Source organism: Eublepharis macularius, chromosome 1 (genome assembly GCF_028583425.1).
Source record: "Eublepharis macularius isolate TG4126 chromosome 1, MPM_Emac_v1.0, whole genome shotgun sequence".
Classification (NCBI taxonomy): domain Eukaryota; kingdom Metazoa; phylum Chordata; class Lepidosauria; order Squamata; family Eublepharidae; genus Eublepharis; species Eublepharis macularius.
Window position 1 is genome coordinate 190,004,422 of NC_072790.1, and position 16,744 is coordinate 190,021,165.

Genomic DNA, 16,744 nt, shown 5'->3' on the forward strand with positions numbered 1-16,744 from the left:
ATATACTTTTCCTAAGACTTAAAGACACTTATGTTCAGGTAAAAGCTTAAAAATTATTAAGAGTTGTAATAGTAAATTGTAAAGCATCCACCTATAGATCCTTTTAACTATCAGTTCTTTAACTTTTAAAAACAAATATTTGACATAACCTCTTACTATCCACATCTAATTAAAATGAAATTTAGCTGAATAGTATCTAACATTACTTCTTACAGTATATGGCAGACTTTGTAGCAAGTTCATTTTGTAAATTATCCTCATAGACAAATGTGTTAAGTGGACAACTAGTACAGCAGTGTGGTGACAGGGAATGAAAAGGAGCCCAAGGTGATCACAGAGCTTGCTCTGCTACATCCACCAACGGAGGTCTCATATGGTGGCAGCCATAATTTCTTCAGCACCATGACCCAGCATATTTTTAAAAATGCTCTGTTATACATTTCTATAGTGATCCAATATTAAAATACTGCTTCTATTCCTAGAGAAACAAGACAAGAAAAGGACCCGGCAAGATAGAATCCTTGAATTTCAGCTTGTAGCTTACACCATGTTCAGAGGCTCACACTCCCCTCTCCCAAAAGCTATGGAAGTATTCTACAGCAGTCAAAAGGGTTCTTCTGAAATATTTAATCCTTTAAAAATGGAACTAATTCAAAAACACTAATGAGTATGCTTCTGTGGCTAGGTCCAGGACTACTACTGCTTAGTAAAAGAAACCATCTCTACATGAAAAAGAGTAGATGGTCCCACAGCAGTTGAGGAGTAATTGCATAAGAAAGGATGTGCAACTTCTGAATGTGCCCCAAGCAAATTGCTATCATGGGAACTGATCACCAATGCAATTATTTCTGAGAGCAAATGTGTATGTATACATGAATGCAGGTTTTAATTAACATGTAGGAGGCACGGGTTGATTAGACGATGCCTGCAGTAATCAAAGAGATGGAGAACAGAAAGAGGTCAAAGTTGAACAGGCTTTGAGTTATTATGTTAAAATTTACCCTAATACAACACCTATTTTAATAAACATGTGGCAGTTTCTTCCTGTACATGGACAGAACATTAAATCATAGTGATTTATAACATATATTGGGATGATAATTTGGTCTCCAACCATATTACAAGCTTCTAATGTTATTTACTTAAAAACAAACAAGCCATCAAAGAGATAATCTAGGTGCTCCAAAAATGTACTCTTGATTAATTTCTGTAACAGTTGTTTATGATTTTACGTAATGAACTTTGATGCAGAGAAGATTGATTCTCTTTAAGAGTTTTATTCATTACAAGATTAAGTAATAAGAAACGATAGGCCATGTGTTACAGATACTGTGTGCTGGTGAATCGCTATTAGTGGCCACAGTTGTACTAGCAGTTTCAATTTTAGAACAGTACTATTTTCTTTAACTAGTATCCAGGGCTTTCAAGAACACTTTAGCTGCTGTTTCCACATCTTTGGATTTCATTTTGTTTTAAACAGCCAGGCAACCTATCATTTTTTTATGAAAGGTAGCAATACACACTAGCATATGGGAGGAACAGAAGAGAGCTCTAAAATAAGGGATATAATTAAATGGCCATTAAAAAAGTGAAAGTTAAAAGCAATCCTGCTTGTAAGTAAACTAGGGTTGTAAAATACACATTTTACTGTTATGATACAAGCCAAGACACAAATGGATTTTTTGTCCTTCTATATCCTTGTATCCAGGTTCTTGGTCTCAAACATTTTCATTCTCTGAAACATTCCCATAGCACAGTAAATCCATTTTAGTGATAGGTAAAACAAATTTGTCAAATGACACACAGAATAATAGGCATCTGCTACAAAATGCTGGATGCCGCAACATTTTCATTTCATTTATTCTGATCACAGCCAAGAAACTAATGGCTGAAGGGAGGTTAAGATATAACATAGACATTCAGGAAATACTATACAGAAACCTGAATTCAAGGAACAGCTCTCACTCCTATATTACAACAATATCAGAACAGATAATTTGTACAGATTTGTGTCAAGACCTTGCATATAAGTAACTACACACTGTAGGGATATATGGTCAACTACTTCAAGGGACGGAGGGAATCCCAAAAATTACCACCATGGCAAAAATCTTTTCCACCACATCATCCCAACCACTGCTTACCAGAGTCTCTGGCACATTTCTGAAATCCACATTTAGATCTCCCAACACTTCCACCTATTTTATATCAGTTTTCAAACTTGCTCATTAAAGATAGCAAAGATACATACGTGGTCAATTTCAGATCTGAGGGAGAGGCAGACAATAGCTTAGCAGTGTGTCCTCCCTACCCAAGCCAATGTAATGTGGACAACCCGCTGCCCCTTGTCACTACTCTGTCAATTTAGTTTGTGTTCTATACATATTGAACCTGGTAGATTTGAAAAGGGACCATGGATTATTGCTGATTTGTGTAGGGTATTTACATCAGCCATAGAGTTGTTACAGGATGCTAGAAATGGGCTAAATATTTAGTAATACACTGAGTGAGGTAGAACATACTGTACCACACAGGCTCTATGGTGCACACCCTGGGCATGCCCATCCTCTGCTTCATCCTTTGACAAGAGCAGTCAGCACCAGCAGGTCAGTGCAGGTATGTCTATTACACATAGGCTTCTAAGAACAGTTTGTCTATGATGACAATCTTGGACAAGATTTATTTATGTTATTTATGCTCTGCCTCTCTCACTGAGACAGGGTGGATTACACAGTACAAGTCTATATGACTGGGACATTCAATGAAGATACAATAGAGTATGGGATTTCAGAAATTTGAAAACAAGCATAAATCAGAATACAGAGATGAAACGTTGCTGAAGCAAAGCATAAGTAAGTAAACATGACATACTTAATGATTTGGAAACTACCCAATAGGACCATATCTTCATCAACCAATAGTACCCAGTAGTATAGACTACAGTAACTGTCCTTTACCAAAGGAGCTCTCTGAGCTATTTTTGAAATACAGTCCTATTACCTGAGAAAAAAGTCCATCTGAGAAAAAAGTCCTCCTGAATAATTCAGTTTTGCAGAGTTGGCGGAAATCAAGAGAGCAGGAGCTTTCCCAACCTCTTCAGGCAGGCCATTCCATAAGGTGGGAGACACCACAGATAATGCACATGTATGGGCAGCTGTTTATTTTTCCCAACTGCAACATGGTATCTGCAGAAGGCCCTGTCCAGGTGAGCGAAGCTGCCATGGTGGATCATACAGAGAAATCTGCAACCCTGGAGATATGAGGGACCATAGCCACGAAGGGCTTTGTATGAAATAGCCAAAACCTTGATTTGAGGTTGGTAACTGATGGGTAACCAATGGAGTGACTACAAAATGGGGATAATATGCATGATCTGCCTAGCTCCTGATAATAGTCAAGCTGTGGCATTCTGTACAAGCTGGAATCTCCAAACTGGGGGGAGACCAACGTAGAATGCATTATAGTAGTCTAGTCTCCATGTTACTGTGGCATGAATCCAGGTGGCCAGATTTGTTGTATAAATGTAGAGGGTCATCTTCCAAGCTAGTCTGAGTTGGGAGAAAGTCTTTTTAGCAGCTGCATTTGACTCTCTCGCAGCAGTGCTGGATACAGTATAAACCCTAGGCTCAACCAAGTCAACAAGGGTCAACTGAACGCCATCTAAAGCGAAAAGCACAATGTACTTCAAAAACTGAAACTTCCCGATTCGGTTTCGTTTTCCCCGCCATGTCGGACGCTCCTCTCCGCAGGTCCGGGAGGAAGCGGCCGAGCAGCCTGACCGGGTGGTTGACCTGCGAGGGTTAACCCCCAGGACTCCCAGGTAGGGGGTCAGGGTCCGGAGCGCTGCAGGAAGAGCCCCCTGAAGTCGATCCAGGGGGTAAATAGCCCGTCTGCTCCTATGGAGGCCGGCAGACTTGCGCAGCACATCGCGTGTTGCCGGGCCATGGAGAACAGCAACAAGCAGATTTAAGGTGAAAACCTGTAAGTAAGCGGATCCCTTCTGTTACTTTAAGCATATGTGAAGGATTGGTGGGAGTTGAAGCTTAAGAAGGTTCGGATATCTTCCCCTTCATTGAGTTTTGGAACTTAGTTGGCGGACTCCCCCCCCCCCCCGCCCAAGATGGCGACGAAAAAGCAGAGCCCTGCTGTGGGCAAATCGGTTTTGGCTGCGTTGCAGGGGAAGGGAGAGATTCTTGAAGAGGTGGTTAAACGGTCGGTCGTTGAAGATATGAAGCCCTTTGTTGATAGGCTAAATGAAATTGGACAAAGGGTTGGTTCAGTTGAAAATGAAGTGAAAACCACTAAAGATGTAGCGCTCGAGGCAGAGAAATCTACTCGTGAAAATGCAACACTCGTGAGAGCTACAAACATCTTCAAAATATGCAACGAAGCGTCAGCTGCCTCGTGAGATTATTATTGACTTTTCATCTAAGATGACTCAGGACACCATTTTATATAATTCGACTAACGTGGACTTGGACTTTCTTGGCAACAAGGTTAAGATATTGAAGGACATTCCATTTCTAGCTCGGAAAAGAAGATTCAAATACAAAAGGTTTGCAGCTCTTCTGAGAAAGCGTGATATAAAATACAAATGGTTATTTCCGGAAGGTATCTGGTTTAGATATAAAGACCAAGCCTACAAGATAATATCGAAAGTACAGCTGAGGGATTTTGTGCTTAATCATCAAGAGTTCGAGCAAGAAGAAGATCCAGAATCTGAAGGGGGGAGTGGGGAGGAGGGAGTGAGCGCAGCTATTGTAGCTGTTCAAAGAGAACTGAGACCGAGACGCAAGGGGGGGAAGAAGACCTGATCCTGACTGTAGATCGTATCTTATAAGATCTACCAATCTAATAGCATATTAGAAAGTTTAACTTTAAATAATTGTATTATGAAGGGAATTCAATACTTGTAGTTGTAGTTTGTGTTCTTATGTTGTTTTTTCCCTCCCCCCTTGTTTCTTTTTTCCTTTTTCTGTTTGTAGTTTGTAGTTTTGTAGTTTTAAAAAAAAAACACTGAAACTTCCCAACCAGCAGCGCTTCCATCTTATCTGGGTTCAATTTCATTCTGTTTTCTTTCAGTCATTTAACCACAGCTGTCAGGCAGCGATTGAGGACCTCTACTGCATCACCAAATGATTTGGATAGTGAGATATAGAGCTGCGTGTCACCTAAATATTGATGACATCCAATTCCATAGCTACAAGTGATTTCTCCTAAAGGCTTTATATAGTAGTTAAATAACAGCAGAAATAAGATTGTGTCTTGTGGAACCAGGCAAGATAATTCCCACTGAAGATACCTGGTCACTCACAGCAATCCTCTGAGTCTGTTACATGAGGAACAATTTAAATCAGTTCAAGACATTTCCTGATACTTAACTTCTGCCTCCAAATGTCTCAAAAGGATGGCATGATCTACTGTATCAAAGGCTGTATATAGATCCAAGAGGAGCAACAAAGATGCATGGCCTTCATCTATATTCAGACAAAGGTCATCAAGTCATCGGAGCTGTCTCTATCCCATTGCCCAACCTAAAACCAGACAGAAAAGTAGCCAAAGCACAAGAGTTATCTAAGAAACCATGGAGCTGGTCAGCTACTGCTCTCTCAATCCCAGAAAGGGCAGATTATAGACTAAGCAATAATTGACTATGTAGTTTTTTTCTATGGCTGATGTTTTAAATAGTGGGCAGATGACCATCTCTTTTACTGGCTGAGGAAAGGAGATGTCTTGATAGGCATCAAAAGCTCATTTATGTGGTCTTCACAATATTTTAGCAGACAAGATGAGAAAGGATCCAGTGCACAAGTAGTGGCCTTCACAGATATAAAGATCCTGTCCTGTTTTTCTTCCAAAAGATGCCAGCTACTCTAGGACACCAGTGAACAATGTCATCAGGGAAGTAGTCCTTTCTCTATGCCCATTTCCTGTTTCTTTTATGTTCCTACCTCTATTAGGCAAGGAGCCTTGGCATCACAATGGTTCACCAGATTCAAGAAAAAAAGCAGCACAAGCATAACAGAGGAAACCCAGATTTTATCAGCCACAATGATATCCACACTTACGCAGAAATTCCATTTGCCATCCTCTGATTCAAGGATGATAATGTCAGGCTACTAGTTTCCAGCCAGTCATCAGCACTTGCACAGAATATTTTGAGCTTGACAATCTAACATCAAATTTGCTCCTGAACAGACCCTGAATATAGCTTAACTAAAGAATCTAAACAATGGGCAATTTGCTCAGGACATGGAGTATTGACAGAAAGGGCCGATGTAGCTGTGGAAGCCCCAATTATGGAATGCCCTCCCTTCAACCATTGGCCTAGTGCAAAGCTGGTTAATCTTACATAGATAGGCATTTTGAGTTTGTATTTTTTAACGGTCAATTTAATATATATTTCTGTTTTCATAGTTTACAAAATGCAAGGTACTGTATGTTATCTTGAGAGCTTGCACTGGCTGAGGAGTACAGGACGTAAGTTTTTAAAATACAGTACTGCACTGGAATTACCTTTTCCCAGTAGAAGACAGCCTCACAAACAGTTTGTTTGTGATGGGAACAACTTTTTGGATAAATACCTGTTGATCATCACGCTCACCAAATGGCCCTGTGAATCCAAAAGAAAAGAGCAACTACCTTTAAGGCTCACAAACATTCTTGAAATCGGTAAAATGGCGTATTAAACATTATACTATAACTTTATAGTTCTATGCACTCAAAAACCTGAGCATCTTTTGGAAACAGATGTCCAGGGGCTAAATACTAAATGTTTAATCCAATACTGGAACCACATTTTCAAAGCAAAAGACAATTGCTTCTTCCAGGTAACAATTAGTAGTTGTTGTTATGTGATAGAGGGCTACTGGAGTTTAGCTGGTGACAACCACCTTAAAATAGTTACAACCCTCCTGTTACGCAAAACATACATATCGATCTTGTTTAATTTTCACATAACATTTGCAAGTCTAATTTTAAACTTGAAAAACAACAGACGCCCTTTTTGAATACACTATATAAAAACTGGGAAACTGTTGGTGTGTGATATCCTCTTTGAGCAGGAACTGGTGACTACATCTACCAGCAGGCCATATAATGGAGGCAGTGAGGCTAGAGCAAGACCTTTGAGAATTCACCCATCATGTTTTCATTGCAGCACGGGCCTGAAAGCTTCCTTCTCCTCTCTGCTCCACCACTTCAGCTGCTCCGTGCTTTCCTCTGACTTCCAAACACTCTTACTCTACCCTTTTTCCTTATTTATAATATTGCCCTATGATCCTCAGTTGAGAATAAATATGCCAATTCAGGTTATTTCATAAAGACATTTTACTGTAATAGGCAACACAATCTAAAAAATTTTGTGTACAAGACTGACAAAAATCCTGATTTAATTTTTTTATCCCAAGTTACTGGCAATAATTTAACACCTCAAAAAAAATCTCATAAGGTACATCATTTCTTCTTAAAGCACCTAGTGTAGGTAAAAAGTTCTGCTTTGAATGGAATAGTTCTCCAATCTATGTTAAATTGCACAAGCAACCACCTACCCAGCCTAGCACACCAGTTTACTCTAGACAACTTCCCCTCTCTCTAAGGAAGAAATATCCAATTCATGGGCTCAGAGAACAGAGTACCTTCCCAGTTGTTGCATTTTGAATGCTTTTCCTACCAATATCATTTCCAGAAGAATAACTGCCATGGCTCTCTGTCTCTTCCAAAGACAAAATTTTGAACGATGCCAAGGGAGTGGATCCCGGTTGTGTTGAAATCATTCCTCTGAAACGAGTCACTGTCCATGTCCGAACATGATTGTTATCAGCACAAACTAGAAAGAATACAAGGGAGGAAAGGGTCCAGCTTTTACATTGTTATCCTGATTCAAAGTCTAAAGCTCTTCACATTATAAATACTACTCTTTTGATACTAATCTTGCACAAACTGTGGTCTTGATGCAACTCCCCCAAGTAGAAGAAACAGTATGAAAAGGTGCAGATATATTGGGTTTGAGCTAGAGATGGCTTCACGTATCTGTGCTACGTCTCCTACTAAGTCTACCATCTCTCAGCAGAATACAGTAAAATAAAAGAGTGGTTTTGTTTGAATGAAGTACAGTATACTGGCAGACTTTGTTAATACTGGCACAATATGCAACCTTGTACTAGCAAGAGTATGTTATGACCTATGTAACTCAAAAAGAATTTTATAGGGAACAGTTATATATAATGAGAAACCAATCAGAAGCTAACTGGACTTTGATCCCCATGCATTCCAGGGGGCAATACAAACAGAAACATGCATCTAAGGATAGAGCATCTCTGTAACTCTGCCTCTCCCCAAACACAGTCTGCCAGCAAAGGCTGCACTGCTTAGCGACCATCATTTGTTTCAATTAAACAAAGCAACAAGGTTGGGGACTACTGAGGTGGGGAAAGAGCTGCTACCCCAGCCCTAACTGCTGACAACAGAGTGAACCTGATCCCACCATACAGCCATTGCAATTTCGCGCCCTTCTCCAGGTTCCTTCACATCTTTATTTTGCTGAGCTTCTGCATTTGGAACACAGCATACTATCAAATGTAAACAGGGAACTGGCTTTTATTCATTATTAAATGTTGCTTTCTCTCAGGGCATGCATGAGTGGGTGCATGTGCAAGCATACAGGACAATTCAGGAGATCACACATTTACAGCAAACAAGATTACCTGACACCAAATGTTTCTCAGACAACATGATCTTTGTAACAGGGCTTCGGTGAACTGTGAAAGTCTGAAAGAGCTGAGGGCCTGACCCAACTGTTTCTGGGTGCTGTACAATAACACGCACTGCTCCAGAGCTTGTGCCATACGCAATCTCAATCCAATTACCACTTACACCTACAACCAGAGACCAAAATAATAATTTAATACACAATGTTTGTCATCACCCAAATCTCAGCAACTTGTAATGAAGGTGAGTATCACAAAGTAAGCATAATGCTCCTGCTACTTCTTCTCTGATTCAGATTTTAATATGAAGCAAAGAAGAACACACCAGCCTGCTGCTGTGGCTGTGAGGACTAGTGCTCCGAAACAACATCAGAGCAGGCCGTAGCCTCCATGCTCTATTTCCTTCCAGGGATCTGGCTCGTCACTGTGTGAAGCAGGATGGATCAATGGTCTGATCTAGCATGTCATTGCTTGTGTTTTTACAGGGAGGGAGATAGGTTTTTCCTTCCCTTTACCCTGATGGCTGAATGCTGCTAAGGAAGTCCCCCTAGGAGCCAAAGAACATGTTTTCTACAGGAAACCTGATGCTAATACCAAAGACATCAGGCACCTTAGAAACTCTATTTTCTAAGGTCCTTGATAAATGCTGCCAAGACATTTTTCTTTCTCAGCAACTAGGGAGGGACCTCCATCGCACTGATGCAATAGCCCTCATGGTAAGGGAGGAGTCATGAAATTGAGCTCTGTAAATTAACAGGTCTACAAATGTTTACTCATCCACCCCCAAGCATTCTCCAATGCTGTTTTTAAATGCCAACCTCAATCTAGAAAGAACTTAAGAAAGTTTACCCATCGTAACTTTAGATAATGGGGTGGACTATCAATATGAAAACAACAGTTCCTATTCATTGTAAGACAAGTTAACAAGTGAAGATGGTACAAACTTGTTTTAGGTGTGAGGTAAACACTAAGTGCTGTTATAGCATCATTGGAAGGATCATGGTAAAGCTCTGTCACCAGAAGATCATTATCCTTCATTCTTAATGGGAATTTCTGCATATCTGTAAAATAAATATATTCATTATATTAAAACTGGCAAACAGAAGGAATTCAGATCATACTTCATTAACATTTTGTAAAAAATCAAAAAATAACAAGCAACACAACACCAATACTGAGTGAGTGCACAGGTTTAACACATCCCTGCCTTACCAATGTAATAAATGGAGCCATTATTGCAGCCCAATAGGAGGAAAGATCCAGCAGTATCATAACTGGTGATGGGGACAACATCTTGAACCTAGAACAAATACAATCGAAACATTAAATTTAAGTTTGCATTGTTCCCACTTTATTTTTTCATATTCTCAAAGCACAGCAATTTCAGAAGGCCTAAAATAATATATGGTTTCAGAAACTGTGTGTGAAGATCTGATAGTGTACTTTCTAATTGCTTCCATTAATCCAATGTCATCAGAATTAAATCAGAGCTATTTGTATACATGACAATGCTGTGAGTCCATTTCTGAGTATTGGTTTTAGAAGGCTCCACTATCACCTTTTGAAAGCAACTTCTGCTCTGAGCTTACTTGTGGGGAGAGCGGAATATAAATTTAATAAAACAATGAATAATAATAATAACCTGTGTCTGGAATGGGCACACGCCTGAAGGGGAGGGAGAGAAAAATGACAGACACACAAAACTGGGGAAAATCTGGCCATAATTTTATTTATGACAGATTCCTCAGGTCTTGGCACAATGTAGACTGGGGACAATAGGTGCAAATGACAACCTGCTCCCCTCCCTCCCAGCTCCAAAATGCTGCCTCCCCCTGCCTCCTCCTTTTCAAACATACACTGCAGACAAAATTAGAGCCTGATCATTGGGTCTGCTAGTTCCCCCCCCCATACCAAATAGCTAGCCATGGGGGCGGGGGGGGGCAGACCACAGAAAACAGCACATGAGACTCCTGGCTGACTAATGCTAGACAGTGGACACACTTGCAAAGTGTCCTGTTCCCCTATTCCTCCACGTGTGAATAACAGTAAGTGCCCCAGCTTAAGGCTATAGCTTAACCATAGCTTGTTATCTGACAAATTTGAGAAACTGATATTCTGATTCCATACAGCTACTGGACTGTGAAAATTAGTTATAAGCAGCAACAGAACCAGTAATTGAAAACTTGGAGAAAGAAATGGTCTTTAATAGCTCATCAGAGCTTCCAGAATACTGCAGCTCATATTCAAGCGTGTGTGGGTATATATCAAAAGGGAGACAAAAATATTTTCAACTTTCAAGATTTAAGACCCAAAGAATCAATTTGTAAATACTTCTGAAGAAACTCTACCTTGCTGATTTCAGAACACATGATTAAAAAAAAGTCTTGTATCATTAATCAGTGCCAGACCATTAGTTACATAGGAACAATTAGCTAGTTAAAGAATTTATAAAAGTATTTTCTACTTTAAAAGATATTTTGAAGGTTCACTCTCCGTTTAGTTATGTTGGCAGTGCCTTGGCAGAAGCAGTATATATCGATACCCAGTAACAAGACAGCTAAACTGTGAAGACGGACTCCATTCACTTACTGTTATTATTGCATAAGCATATCAAAATCAGACAAAGCTTTGATAACAGGATTCCAAAAATAAAACGAGAATTCATACTGTCTCTTAATTACTTATTAGTTTTAAACCATCAATGATATTTCATTTATTGAACTCAAATTAAAACAATCAGATGTTAAACTGCACAGTATTTTTTGTAGCATGCAGCAAAGTTTACTATTCAGAAAATAAAGCATAAATTTGTTTATGCTGACCACTGCATAATCTGGCAAGTGGTAAGTATCTCTTCCAATGATTTCTGCAGATGCAAGGCTGACAAAAATTATTTTCAAGGTTTGGTATTCTATCACCAGCACTTCCTGCTTTCGGGTGCATCACACAAATGTTGAGAATTCTTAGAATATTCATTATGTCTCTGAACAGCAGCTTATAAGAGAAATCATTCTGACATCTGGGATCTGAAGAAAATTCACTCTGCGTGTAATATTTTATAGCACAGATTATCCTGTACATAAAAAAAATGCATCTCTCTCTTATTTAGGGATCAATTGCAGCAACAGTTACCATTTCTGACTTCATCAGGTTTATTCGCTTTACAAGAAACTCTAAAATCCTTATGCAGTATCCATCACATTTTATATGGCTACACAGACAAGATATTCCCCAAAGAAAAATGAGACATATTTTTGAAACTTTCTAATGCACTATCTATAACTTGTCAGTTCTCAACTTCGAAACTACTGAGAAATATGCATAAATGGTTCCAAGAGCATTGTTTTATCCTATGATATTAGGGTTTTACCAGAAGGATGATGAGAAGCCATCACCTCAAATCTAATAGTGAGGATGTCAGAAACTATACAAGTTAAACACAGGTTATAATATCCTTAGGAAGATATAAATAAACTATGTAATAGTCTCCCTTGGATACAAAGAAAATAGTTTATACAGCAAATACCTCCTAATGGAAATAACAACTTTTAGCAGTTAGTCCACTAAGAAACTCATAACAGGATCCAAGGAACTCGCCTAGAATATCAGCTCATTCGCCTGTCCACATAACTAGGCACATTTCTAATTACTCAAATCTTCCTTTGTGCAGCTAATTATCCCCATCCTGCCCCTAAGGAGAAGTAGTACCATCAAATTCTTGAAGACACTTCACATACCATCACCTAATAATTCCCCTCAAAGGCATAGTTAGTTTTTTAACCTTTAGCTGAACTGGCTTATTTTGTATGAGTTATTTTCTTGCTCTTTTCAAGTATCTAAAACATACTAATTTCTTTGATGTACAACTTCTTACAAGTGATACAGTGGTCCCAACTCATGACAGGTACCAATAAAAGAGAAATGGTTAAAAAAAAAAAGAACATTTTCCCTCAGGGTGATAACTTTTTCTATTCGTTCCTGGTAGAATACTTTCTGAATTAAACAATGGCAGGATTTTATAGTGGGACAATGTTGACACAGTTACTTAAAAGAAGTGAAGCACAACATTAGGCATTTCACAAATAATATTATGATTTAGAGCTGGTTCAGACATTCACCATTCTAGAAATTTCCTGGACGACCTCCCCTGCTTTGCATGTAAGTGATACAAGGTGTGCCTCCCATTACATTAAATATATGCAATGAGAATACATACCTGATGTCTCACACCCATATAGGTTTTCTAGAAGGACAAATACAAAAGCAGCCCATAATGTGCTGCTTACCTCTTCATTTCTCACTGAGGCAGCAGGTAAAGAGAGCTTGGTAAGACTCCTAAATTGGCTGTATATGGGACTCCTACCAAAACAGGATCAGTGCACTGCCACTCACAAGATAGTAATACTTTGTTAGACACAGACAGACAAGGTTCTGGAACATTCACATGCAACTTTGTTAAGCTTCTGGTGGGAAAGTCAGAATGTACATAAAGAATATATGAACACAAAAAAGGAAAGTTCTCCTCAACTACTACTAAAATACTACACCAAACAGATAAATTAATTTTTGTTAATGCAGTCTAGTGCTCAGAAAATTTGAGTTTAGACTAGTACAGATTTTAGTTTTTAGTCAAACAATTGAGTTTACACTAGTAGAGCTTTTAGTTTTTAGTCAAAGATACTACAGCGGCTTTCACTGTAAAATAAAGTGACTGTTCCACCACTCGGCTGTTTGCATTCTTGCTGTGTTACTTGTTGGCATGACTGTCGCTTATGGGTAAAATCAGGATTTATTCAACCAGTGCTGTGGCAGCCACAGAAGTCAGCCTTAGGTCACTTCTGCCTCTTGAGATTTGCAAGGCAGCCTCTTGGATTTCATTACACAGTGCCTTTACGTTGTGCCACAGAGACATTCATCTGGCTGTGTTACAAGGTTTGTTTCTTGCATGAATGCCCAGCTGTTCCCCCAGTCTTGTCTGGAATCCAAAAATCTCTATTCTCGTTGTCAGAATGCATAATACATAAAAATCATAGGGCATTTGAGAATAGAAATATAAAATAGATATCTGAGGCATGATGTACAGTGCCATCATCTGAAAGGCCTTGCACTACAGCACAGAACTTCCAAATGCATTATTATGACAAAGTTCTTTTGTGCAAAGTGCTGATAAGATTAATCAGATAACCAACTATGTTAGTTGAATACTTTTATAATAACATTTAAAGCGTATTAAAACAAACTTTAAAAGTCAACATAATTAAAAATCAGTTCAATGATAAAAAACTACAAAATGAACTATAGAATGTAACTAAATTTATCATTTGAAGGTTGGTATCTCTGCTGCATATTCATAAAACATGTCATAAGCATTTAACTTACCTGCCAGTGCTGAGTCACAGCATTCCATACTCCCACCTTTCCTGTATGACTCGTTGCCACCAACTGGTTGCCAATGAAGAACAGAGCATCCACAGGAACACCAAGGCTAAATATTCCTGTCAAAACACACCAGAGTCTATAAAAAGCCTGCTTCCAAAATGCAGTCAAAAAACAAATGCAGCAAACCATTTATGTAAAACATACACAGGTGTTTTTCAACATCTGGATTATAGTAATGTGCTGTATGTAGAGCTGCACTTGAAGACTCTCTGGAAGATACAATTGGTACAAAATGTTATGGCCAGAGTGTTGACTGGAGTGGGTCACAGGGACCATATTATTCCAGCCTTGTTCCATCTACACTGGCTCTCAATTTGCTTCCATATCCAATTTAAAGTGCTGCGATTAGCCTTTAAAAGCCTTATACAGCTTGTAACCAGCATACCTTAAGGTCTGCCTTCTCCCATATGAACCTACCCATCCACTCTGGCCTTATTTCAGAGGCCCCAGCCATCTGAGGCTATATGGGTGGCAACCTGACAAAAGGACCTTCTTGGTCATGGTGCTAAAACTTTGGCACTCCCTCTTCAGGGAGATCTGCCTGTCTCCCTCTGTCATTGTCTTCTGCCAGTGGGGAAGATTTTGTTTTGTTTTGTGTACCCTCAGTAAACTCTGGCTTCTCCCCCGTTTTATTTTTAAACATTGCTTTAATGTTTTAATATTTGTTGTCCACTGTCTTGGGAAACCTACTTTGGAAAGGCAGCATATAAATGTTTTAAATAAATACTTCTAAAATATGCCAAACACATTGTACTAATTCCCTACTGAAGATTGGTTGAACTGAGGATGCAGCAACGCAAGTCATCCAGGTTGGAATATGGGCACTGAGGATAAAGTGGAATCCTTCAGTCTGTGTTAAGGCTACAAAAGTGGCAGAAAGAGATAAATGCTGTGTAACCTTTTGCCAAATGTACAAGATACAGAGTTAATGCACATTACCCATCACTGAATTTGTATATACAGTTCCTACCACTAAAAGGCATTAAACCATTTCTGTTCAAAAACGGAGTCGTTAAAAATGTTCATGATCAACTAATATGTTATGTTAGACACTTGAAGGTACGTGCCCATTTATCGCCTGAAATGTCCACCATTCAAGCATACTTTTGTGGGAACAAGTATTTTTGTACCAAATCTTTTTTATAATACCAAATCTGAAGTGTAAGGAGACAGGTGGACAGAGTTCCTTCCCATCCACCCCCTTCACTGAGACCTCCAAAATGCTGATATCAGGGGATGTAGCATCTGGATGGACAAAAGGCCAAGCAGTCCAGATTGGCAGCAGTGTTGCAACAAGGAGCAATGACAATGCAAGCATCATTCCTGCAAAAATCTCTATCTCAGTGTTTTGGAGATCTTGGGGACTGCCAAGGGAGAGTAGGAAAGACATGTCATAAGTCTCCTTCTGCATATTCTCTACAGGATCAAAATCACAATTACGGTGGTTACTATTTTATTTCATATGTATAATTCAAAGTGAAAGTAGCTGTAGTTCAAAGATTGGGCTGACCTAACTTTCAGGACCTTTCGGCAGCACATGGGATCAGTCAGCTTAGTATGAATGGATTTATGTAAACCTTGTTTCAAATACACTTCCATTTGTTAGTAACATTAAATTATCTCTGAATTGTAGTCAGAATGCTGGCACATGTTCATCAGTTCATTGTTAGTATTTAGTAAGAACAAGACAGAATCACAATATGTGAACCCTGAAGAGACCTTGTACTTTCCAAAGATTATTTGGCTTTTGGGGAGAGGGGGTGACTTGATAGAACGCTTGCCAGTAAAACCAATCAGAACAGGAATAATAAGCTTACAACACCATAGACCACAGCGGAAAAACTACTACTATGATGCCATGTGAAGTGCCTTCTATGGTGTTTGCTATTGTAATATTATGAACCCATTGTATAAATGCAATTATATGAATATTTTCATACCTATTGCTTGACCAAAACCCTTCCAAGACACTTCCAGTATGTAAATTTTACAAATGGAAGTTGTAACACCAAGAAACATGATGTTATTTTCAACTGTTATGCTTTCTGATGGCAACCAGTAAGCTTGGTACATAAAGTGATTGAATTATAATGCCAAATAATTCTTTTAGGGCATATGACCATTTGTGATGGCAAATATATACAACAGTGTGGCACATAAAAGCAGGCAATAATAAAAACAGAGAGACAACTAGAATTGATTACTCTGGAGGAAGATGAGATTCAGGGAAATCAAGGAAGACAGCATGAATAGTTCGAAGGAATTTAAAGTGTCACTCCTGCTTAGGCTCAACAATCTTGACGGCAGTCCACAGGGAAGACGATGGTATAAGTAATGACAGGTTTTTGTCTTAAGGGGCCTTCTCAGTAAAATATTGCTTATAGCAGCAACCCAGTAGTGGTATCTTATGTAAGTAATATTGAAAGAAAAACAGCCTCTGGGAGAGCTCTATCATGGAGATGCCAACCCTTGCAATTTTCCATGGATGGTGTTGTCAGGTTCTGAAGAGTCTTTGCAGCAACAAATTGTTTCTTTTACAGGACCTGAACAAAGCGCTACCTCGCTGTCCCAAGGCAGGGCTGTTAATCTTAGCCTTT

General features: G+C 39.1%; 1 protein-coding gene across 1 annotated transcript in view; it reads right to left on the reverse strand.

Annotated features, from left to right (window-relative positions):
- KCTD3 (potassium channel tetramerization domain containing 3) overlaps positions 1-16,744 on the reverse strand; it is a 52,420-nt gene that overhangs the window by 3,061 nt on the left and 32,615 nt on the right. Inside the window, exons 10-15 of the mRNA XM_054981315.1 lie at positions 14,088-14,203; positions 9,921-10,008; positions 9,653-9,769; positions 8,706-8,876; positions 7,673-7,828; positions 6,517-6,613 (exon numbers count right to left, since the gene is read on the reverse strand). Coding sequence (XP_054837290.1) covers positions 6,517-6,613; positions 7,673-7,828; positions 8,706-8,876; positions 9,653-9,769; positions 9,921-10,008; positions 14,088-14,203 — 745 coding nt within the window. The remainder of the gene's footprint in view (positions 1-6,516; positions 6,614-7,672; positions 7,829-8,705; positions 8,877-9,652; positions 9,770-9,920; positions 10,009-14,087; positions 14,204-16,744) is intronic.